The sequence below is a fragment of the Alexandromys fortis genome, unplaced genomic scaffold (assembly GCF_014885135.2).
Source record: "Alexandromys fortis isolate MF-2015 unplaced genomic scaffold, M_Fortis_MF-2015_v1.1 scaffold_36, whole genome shotgun sequence".
In the NCBI taxonomy this organism is placed as follows: Eukaryota; Metazoa; Chordata; class Mammalia; order Rodentia; family Cricetidae; genus Alexandromys; species Alexandromys fortis.
In genome coordinates this window covers 8888133-8897974 of record NW_026067915.1, presented here as the reverse complement: position 1 = coordinate 8897974, position 9842 = coordinate 8888133, and the positions used below count along the sequence as shown (strand labels likewise).

Sequence of the window (9842 nt, the reverse complement as noted above, 5' to 3'; positions counted from 1 at the left end):
AGGCGGCGCAGCCAGTGACGTAACCAGGAAGAGCCAATCGCCTGCCGTCTACGTGGCAGGGCCGCCCGCAGTCGACCGCCCAGCGCTACGCTACGGCAGACGTAGCCAATTAGATTCCCAACGCGCTGGGCTGCTATGGGGACCCGGAGAACTCGCGGGTCAGATGCCCATTGGCGGATCTAAAGGCGGAACTGGAGGAGTTAGCTTGGCTTCCTATCGGAACCGGGTCCGCCAAGAAGCAACCTCCTTTGACCCCGCCCAGTCGGAGCGGCCTCCTCCACCCCACCCCACCCCACCCGCTCCGGGTCCACCCCAACGATCCTGCTCCTCGGTGCCCGCCCAGACCCCCAGCTCCAGCACCACTTGCCTTGCCCCTCAGTGCCTGCTTCGACCCCCATTTCCAACCGCTCCTGTGCTGCCCCAAAACTTAGGCACCGCCCTTCAGTACCCGTTCCGACCCAGTTCAGTCCAGTCCCCAAATTCCTACCTGGTACCTCCCTTCAAGCGGAGACCAAGAAGTGTGAGCGTCTAGTTGGGCCAGCCCACCCAGAGGCTGTGAAGGTTTCACGAAGACTTGGACAGAGTTCAGTTTCTAGAGGCTTTATTTTGACATATACGACCTGACACAAGCGGGCGGGTAGTGCTGGGTGTACAGAGAGGGGCCGGCGCGGACCAAGCACCCCTCTCCTTCACACACAAGACCCGGGGAAACGCAAGCGCGCCTAAACGCCAATGGATTCACGTGTGTATCCAGGCGCAGGTCTTAGGGTATGTAGGCAGGTGTGTAGCTTCCAGGAAAGAGGAGCAGAAAACAATTTCCAAAATTCGAAGTCTTATATTTCCTCTACAGAAGCAAAGGAACTTTCCCCAGGTTCTTTTTTCTCATTAAAATGCAGGTTTTTTTTTTTTCTTTAATGGGCACAGACACAACCAACTTACACAGCTGTAAAGTTCAAAGCAGTTTGCATCTAAGGAACGTGCAAATGGCCAGATGGAGCAAATGAGCAGCGGATATTGAAGTAGCCCAGACCCCTGGCCTCTAGGAGAGAATCCATTGCACAGGCCCAAAGCTGGAAGGGGTGGGGTCCCAGGTGAGTTAGTTACTACACTGGTCCCTTCCGTCTTTAAGTACCACCCATCCCATTTTACTTCCACACATCTCCCGGGGCTGGTGTGAGCCTAGCCCAGGGAAATACTATGGAGAGGGGTAATCTGAGCTCCCCAACCCATGATCCCAGTTGCACTTTGGTCCCAAATTGGGGCTGGGAAGGCAGGGCCTGTCAGGAACAGGACGCTAGCCTGGGACAGGTAGAAAAGCAATGGCCACACTAGCCACCACCAATCAGATAAACGAGCTGGCCCTCCAGATATCAAAAGTGCTGAAAAGTGGGGCCCTGTCCTTGAGGAGAAGCAGCAAATCCCAGCCTTTTCATGCTGTAGAGGCAGAACTTGCAATGTCGTGGGTACAGCCTCCCTTGCTACATAAGCAGCAGCAGAATGGGGCAGTGCCTCCCAGAATCTGGTAATCAGGGAAGTACAGCACATTCCTAGGTCACCCTGGCCCCAAACCCCTCTCTTAACCTCTGTCCTGGCAGAGATGTGTCTATACTAACAAACACTTACTGCCCCCATGGTTGAAGCAACAGAGAATACCACTGGACAGAAGACAGTTGTTACTAACCAGAAATGGGCAAAGCTGTGCCTCCCTGCCCTAAGGAATGGGAACCTGCCCACCACTGGCACCAGGGTCAGAAGACCATGCCTGGGGTCCGTCAAGGAGCCCTTTTCAGAGGCTGCATCTCTACGAACCAGGAAATTATACCATCAGTTACCAGTATCTCTCAAAGGTTGGCAGTATTATCTTCAAATGCCAAAACAGACATGTCAAAAGCACTGATCATTGGCCATAGACTTGGCAATGGCTGAGTGTAGTGTAACCTGCTGGACACCCATGTTACAGGCAGCAGGTCTCTACCATCAAAGGGCTGGGAGCAAAAATAAAGCAACGGGTCAGAATCAGCCCTTGAGCCTTCAGTGCCCCACTGTTGGTGCTGAGGGTCATACCCCAGGCCCACAAGAAGGCCACCAGGCCAGCAAGTGAACACAACTACGGGTCATTCTGCTAGCAGGTTTGTAAAATAGCAGAACCTGCTAAGGAGGGCACAGGCGCAAAGGCTCACCTCAGAAGAGGGAAAGACTATTCTGCTGAGGAAAGCATGAAGGAAATCAACAGCTACTAATCAACAAGGCTATACTCCAGAAAGCTCCCCACAAAACAAGGGCTGGCAGGTGGACAAACGAACTCACTGACAGACCCCAGGATTAACTGGACAAAGCTCTGAGCAGACTCTGGGCACCTGTACCCAGGTCCTGTGTCCCTAAAAGCAGACAAGTTTAAAGTTCTCCCTCCAAGCCTAGAGCCTGGAACACCATATAACAGGCTGCTGCCTTAGCTTGGCCTGGAGAAGACAAGACCCTGAGCGGACCACAGACCCTGAGCCCTGGGAGCAGCAGCCCATCCAGAGGCAGCACAGCTGCCCAAACTAGAGGAAGGGACACCACCCAGAGCCCAAGAACTGCAAATACTGTCTAGGCCAGAGCCACGAAAGGCCCTTAGGCTACTGGGACACTGACTCTCTTCAGCGGACAGAGCGGTGCCCATCTCAGTGAGATAGGAGGCTATGTGGCCTCCTTAGGCAAGGGATCTCGGCGAGGCTGGCTGGGGTTGTAGACAAAGGAGCAAGTTTACATGCCAGTGGGTGCCGAGGGATCCCAGGGCCTGTCCTCTGCTGTGAGTTGGCTTTAGCTCAGCTTCACAAATCTAGGCAATGCCAAAATCAGACCCGAGGATGAGTCCACCTGTGCAGTTAGTCCTGTAATGCCGAGGGCAGCTACTCAAGCACTGGCCCAGAACTAGAAAGGTCTCCCAGACACGGGCACTTAACCTTCCCCAATTCTGGGAAATAAGGGACGAATAGGCATGGAGAGACCCTGTGCCAGCCTGGGCTTTACCTCATAACCAGCAAAGCCCTGCAGTCACAGACCCCAAAAACCTTAGGCAAGGGAACCAAAGTTCAAAGGCATTCTGTCTCTGCTGCCAAGCCCACTGGGGCCACGTCTTCTTCCTGAGTCAGCCTGGACACAGCAGATAGAGCCACAAAGCTAAGGAACCTGGCTAAGAGGACGTTATGTTCTGCCTCCTTTATATATAGATGGATTCCATATATATATATACATATATAGATACACATATATATGGATTCCAGGCTACAGCTAAAAACATTTCTTTTAGTTTACACCAAAGAGAAATATAACCCTTTAAAAGCAAGTCAGTGTGTCCTCACAGCAAGTTCAGAGCAATGGTCCCTGCCTGTGGGTGGAGAAGAAGGGGTCTTAGGGCCCAGAAGTGGGCCTACTGGTTCTCGTCCCGCATCTGTTCCATGATGCTGATAAGATTCTCCAAACCAAACACATAGCCTCTGTCCGGCCCGTCGTGAACAGTGGGGTCATCCCGGAAGCCCTTGAATGTGCTGTGTGCAAAGTCGATCATGCGGACATCCACCTTGGGTGGAGAGGAGGGGCCAGCCTCAAGGTTGGTGCTGCTTGGGCTAGTGCTGGGGCCACAGGGTGGTGACACCTCAGGGAGCCCCATGTCCACGTGCTTGAGTCGTAGCTCAGACCGGCACTCCTTGCCATCATAGATGACGAGCAGAGAACTGGAGTAGAAGCGGTAGGAGGCCTGCCGCTCCAGCACAGCTTTGAGGCCCCGGAGTTTGCTCAGGATAGGCTCAAAGAGATCACGTCGCAGGTCCAGGCCATTGTGCAGATACTGATACAGGGCATTGCGGAAGCCTTCACTGGAGAGTCCACGACCATAGTACTTGTTCCTGCAGAGGTAATGACCTGTGTCCAGCTGGTATACCTAAAACCCCAGGAGACAAGATAGGGTTGAGTACCAGGAAGGTTTGATGTCCACAAAGTGTCCCCAAGCAAAACAAAAACAAAACAAAACAAACAACAACAAAACAAACCCCAACCAACCAAACAAAATAGTCTGGAAGGCACTCTGACCAACCTGAGCTCTTCAGCTCCTCCTACTGGAGCAGGGAGGCCACATTCACCCCAGGTTTTCCCGTCATGGAGCTGTGAAAGCCAACACCAGGCCTATAGCCATCACTTTAGAAGCCTGCCTCCAAGCTGTCCCAGGGCCCAGCTAGATTCTAACTGGGAACACACAGCTGATAGACAAGTCTTACTTGCCCAGTGATAAGGCGGCAGGCTCTCTCAATGACCCTGCACATGGAGCTCAAAGTCAAGTGAGGAAAGCAGGGCTCAGTGAACCCACTTGCAAAGACATATTTGGCTCCGGGTGGGTGACTCACCCTTTCAGAGGAGATTCTGGAACAGCGCAGGCCTGGAGGACACGGGTGTCAGGCAGGTATGGGCACAACCTAAAGCATGCACCTGGCAGCACCTGGGCTCTTACCAGCGGTGACTCACCTGCATGCCACAGACCCTGACCCCCAGTGTAGCGGATGTGCTCTGCTCACACTTCCTCATCTGCCGGGCTGCTTTCTCGGCTGATGCATCATCCCCATGCTGTCGGGTACCCATCTTCAAGTCCAGCACACAAGGGTACTTGAAGTGGTGTACCACATTCTCAAGCAGGAGGAACTCTGGGCCAGAGTCAAGAAGAATGACAACCACACTCACTGTCCGCTCCACCCAGGAAAGCACAATTAAGATCTATAAAAGTGGCATTCTGGCTGACTTCTGGGAACCTAGTCTTCATATTGGTGCCACGCCCAGCCTTCATACAAGGGGAGTTGCTTAGTCTTACTGCAACTTGGTAAGCTATGCTTTGCTGATACCCATGGGAAACCAGCCCCTTTCTGAACAGAAACAGAGCAGGAATGGGGGGAGGAGAGGTAGGAGAAGTAGCCCAGGACTACACAGTCAGATTCTGTCTCAAAAAAATTTTAATTAAAAAAATTGGGGCTGAGCTGGGCGATGGTGGCGCACACCTTTAATCCCAGCACTCGGGAGGCAGAGGCAGGCGGATCTCTGTGAGTTCGAGACCAGCCTGGTCTACAGAGCTAGTTCCAGGACAGGCTCCAAAGCCACAGAGAAACCCTATCTCGAAAAACCAAAAAAAAAATTGGGGTTGGAGCACACACCTTTAATGCCAGCACTCTAGAGGCAGTGGCAGGCCGGCCATCACCACTGTCCACCTTCCCAAGACGAACCTCTACAAACTCAACCACTCACTCCCCATCTGCCCTTTCTGCTCTCCTGGCGGCAGCTCCCTTACTAGACTCTGCTAGCATGAGACCTCTTCTGGCAGCCTTAGGTAGATGTTTCTAAGATTCACTCATGCCGTACAGTAAATCAGCACTTCACTCCTGGCTGCTGGAGAGGACTGAGCAGTTTAGAACATTTGTTGTTGCTTTTGCAGAGGACCTGGGTTCAATTCCATCACCAACCATCTCTAACTCCAGTTCTCTCTGGCCTCCACAGGCACCTGGCACACGCATAGTGCATATCTATACATACAGGAAAAACATTCATACATATGAAATTGAATTTACAAAAAAATGAATTTCAGCCTGGCATGGTGCTACACACTTTTAATCCCAGTACTTGGGAGGCAAAGGCAGGCAGATCTCTGAGTTCAAGGTCAGTGTGGTTTATATAGTAAGTTTCAGAACTGCTAGGGCTATGTAGAGACCCTGTCTGAAAAAAAAAATTCTTGTATGCCTATATAATTTTCCAGAACATGTATACAAGACACCCACTGATCTATATTTTTAAATTTTCAGGTGTGTGTGTTACGTTGTGGAGTGTGGGTGTGGGTAACGTGTGGAGGACAGAGGTCAACATCAGCTATCTTTCCTTAACTGCTCCCTACCTTTATTTTTAAGGCAGGATTTCTCACTGAACTTGAAGCTCACTGATCCAGCTAGGCTGGCTAGCCAACGAACTTGAGGGATCTGGCTCTACCCTCCCAGTACCGTGATTACAGTCACACACACACACAAAACCTGGCCTTTTTTTTTTTTTTTTTTGAGTTCTGTAGATCTGAACTCAGATCATCAGGCTTGCATAACTTTACTGCAGGTACCTCCCCAGCCCTTTGACAGTCTCATGATCCTAGGATACTCAGCCTGGAGAACATAAGGGTGACTTTGAACTTCTGGTTTTCCTGTCTCCGGCTAGAGAGCAGAGACAAAAGCATACACCACCACACCTAGTTTTATTATTGTTTCTATTGTTTAGACCTACCACACACATAATAAGGTGAAGAACATTTGGCTACATCTCTGCCACCATTAATAAACCAAGGACTCACTTAGTCTAGTAACTCACCTAGACCTAAGAAATAAGAAAGACATCTTTGCAGCAATATTACAAAAAAAGAAAGAAAACAAACAAACACGAGGGAATCAAATTCTAACATTCCCAACAGGAATTTTCAGAAAGTGCTGGACTTAAAATCTATCTTGGTGAGAATAAACAATGGTTCAACATCCAGCCATGAATGGGATGTGTATCACCCTTCCAAGGCTTAGGGGGCATTGTGGAGGAAGGGGAGGAAGGAAGGAGGATGTACGACAGTCTTTGAACATCACATGGGGCTTGCACTCATGATCTCCCAGCAGCTGCAGTTACTGACTAAGGCTTCACTAGACCAGGACAAGACTGAGCATGTGTGGGGAGAGGCTTGTGCTGCTGCACTCACAGCAACAGGGGTTACCTACACAACAATGAGATCCGCCCACCAGCATTCCAGTGGGAACTGGAGAGGGCCACATGAGGCCTTACCACTAGCTGAAGGGCTACTGGTAGTTAAAGGCTGTAAGGGCAGAGGTTCATTTTTCTTCAGGGGTATGGCTGCCACTAAGTTACCCATAATCTAGTATACAACCCCATACCCATGCTTATACCAGCACTCTACTTAAATTCAGTGGGTTAACCAGGCAGTGGTGGCACACACCTTTAATCTCAGAGCTTGGGAGACAGAGGCAGGCAGATCTCAATGAGTTCAAGGCCAGCCTGGTTTACAAAGCAAGTTCCAAGACAGCTAGGACTGCTACACAAGAGAAACCCTGTCTCAAAAAAATAAAAAAATTCAGTGGGTTTTTTTGTTCGTGTGTTTGCTTTTTTCATGAATGTAGGAAAGGCACAGGTTCCAATGAGAGAACAATAAGGGAACAGAATGGGTGTGTAAGCACATACTTTATACACACATGAAACTGTCAAAGAATAAAAAATCATTTTAAGGCTGGGCAGTGGTATCGTACACCTTTAATACCAGCACTAGGGAGGCAGAGGCAGGTGGATCTCTTTGTTCGAGGACAGCCTCTTAATTCTCTGGTCTACAGAATTAGTTCCTGGACAGCCAGGGCTACACAAGAAAACCCTTTCTTGAAATAAACCACAAAAAGGGGGGGGGGGAGAAGAAAGAAAAAGGGAGGCAGAGAGGGAGGGAGGAAAGGAAAAAATGGTCAGGCCACAGAAAGGGCACAATGCATGACATGACACGTGACATGGTGGTTGTACTCTTTAAAACCTGAAACAGCTACCACTACCCATGCAAGACCAGTTCTATACACAAAAACCACGTCATGGAAGGGGGAGGGGCTCATTGGCCCCGTCCCTACCTAAGGATTTATATGTAATCAATGGTTGGGAGGAGAAAGATTTTTCTCCCGGGTGGTGTAAGGTACCAAATTCTTGTAAATAACCCATGCAGCGTCCTGGGACACAAAGGGAAGCATAAGAGGCTAGTCGGGAAGAGGAGACTAGTGGAAGGGACACGAGAGAACATAACAGGTGGATGTGATCAAAATACAGATGTACACAAATAAGAACCTCATAATAAAATCTACTAGTATGTCTAATATATGCTAATAAAAAAACCACTTAAAGCCTGCGGTGGTGGCGCACGCCTTTAATCCCAGCACTCGGGAGGCAGAGGCAGGAGGGTCTCTGTGAGTTCGAGGCCAGCCTGGGCTACAAGAGCTAGTTCCAGGACAGGTCCCAAAGCTATAGAGAAACCCTGTCTTAACCCCCCCCTCAAAAAAAAAAGAAAAACCACTTTAAAATATCTATCTTGAGAGTAAGAGGTTAGTTAGTTCAATGATAGAGTAAATGCTTGGGCAGGAATGAAGCCCTACATTCAGACCAGAAATACAAGAATAAGAACAAAGCTATCTTGCCATTTTCTCACACAATCAGTGGACAAGGATACTGTAGAGTTTTCGGTCCTTGGACTCGGAGCGCATACGGCTCAGCTGCTGCTTGTGGCAGCGCAGGCTCCAGGGGTTGTAGCTGATCTTCTCAGAACTCAGACCACTATTGCTGTCTAGCATCTGGAAAGGGACATCTGAGTGGCTGTGTAGCTCCACCTTTGGACTCTTTGCCTCCTGGGGGCTAAGAAGAAGAACAAACATAGCACTAAGAGAACAGAGAAGTCATCTTTAGAGACGCAGGGTAGAGAAGGGTTAGAGAAAGCCTAGCTTGTCACTCAGAACCTCCTTATAGGTGGCACTGACCCAGATAAAAGTGAGTAAACAGAATGAAAGTTGTCCTCCTTGGGCCTCTGAAAAGAAAAATCAGGTCAAATTGTAGCATATGATAACACTTCCCAATTGATTAGTGTCAAAAGAAAAATCTGGACACTGGTAGCATGGGCCAGTGGGTAAAAGTACTTGCTGCACAAACCTGGCAACCTGAGATGGAGTCCCAGGATCCACACGGTAGAAGGAAAGCTCTAACTTCACCAACTTGTCTTTGACCTCTAGACATACATAAAGGGACATGCACACCCACACCCACATACCCAATAATAAATGGTACTTAATTTAAATAGTAAAAAAAGAGCCAGATCACACCTTTGATCTCAGCACTCAGGAGGCAGAGGCAGGCAGATCTCTGGGAGTTCAAGGCCAACCTGTTCTACACAGTGAGTTCCAGCACAGGAGTGCACAGCAACTGTGTGGGCAGGGAGGGAACAGTTGGGGAGGAGGATGAAAGAACACTAGGTGCTGGAGAGATGTCTACATGGTTAAGAATAGCTTTGTAGAGGCTGGAGCTTGGTTCCCAGCACTAAACCTACCCATGCAAGACCAGTTCTATACACACAAACACCATGTCATGGAAGGGGGAGGGGCTCGTCCCTACCCCGTTGATGGAGGAAGGTCATTGAGCAATAAAGAAACTGCTTGGCTGGCCCTGATAGGTTAAAGCATAGGTGGGAGGAGTAAACAGAATAGAATTCTGGGAGGAAGAGGAAGTGAGGTCAGACTCTGCTCTGCTCCCGGAGAGACCCAAGAGCTCTGCTCTCTGGAGCAGAGACTCCAGGCTCCGCTCTCCCAGGCAGCTCCAACCTAGGATGGTCGGAGGCTAGAATCTTCCCGGTAAGGGCACCTTGGGGTGCTTACACACATCATTAGAAATGGGCTAGTCCAGGAGCGAGAATTAGCCTGTAAGGGCTAGAGTTCATGGGCCAAGTGGTGTTTAAATGAATAGTTTGTGTGTTGTTATTTCGGGCATGAGCTAGCAGGCGGCTGGGGTGCTGGGGACGCAGCCCCGCAGCTCCTATTTCAACACCCCGTCCCTACCTAAGGATTTATATGTAATCAATGGTTGAGAGGAGAAAGATTTTTTATTTATTTATTATGTATACAATATTCTGTCTGTGTCTATGCCTTCAGGCCAGAAGAGGGCACCAGACCCCATTACAGATGGTTGTGAGCCACCATGTGGTTGCTGGGAATTGAACTCAGGACCTTTAGAAGAACAGGCAATGCTCTTAACCTCTGAGCCATCTCTCCAGCCCC

At 49.7% G+C, this 9842-nt stretch overlaps 1 protein-coding gene across 5 annotated transcripts in view; it reads right to left on the bottom strand.

The window, feature by feature from the left end:
* Positions 1-584: 584 nt before the first annotated feature.
* Positions 585-9842, bottom strand: part of Ip6k1 (inositol hexakisphosphate kinase 1) — a 41497-nt gene continuing 32239 nt past the window's right edge. For 4 of the 5 annotated variants that reach the window (XM_050139267.1, XM_050139266.1, XM_050139268.1 and 1 more), the window contains 3 exons: positions 8252-8433; positions 4501-4676; positions 585-3922 (listed from right to left, as the gene is read on the bottom strand). In XM_050139267.1, the coding sequence (XP_049995224.1) occupies positions 3413-3922; positions 4501-4676; positions 8252-8433 (868 nt within the window). In that variant the 3' untranslated portion in view covers positions 585-3412. Of the gene's footprint in view, positions 4144-4500; positions 4677-8251; positions 8434-9842 lie in introns of all 5 variants that reach the window. The other variant, XM_050139270.1, reaches the window with a different exon arrangement.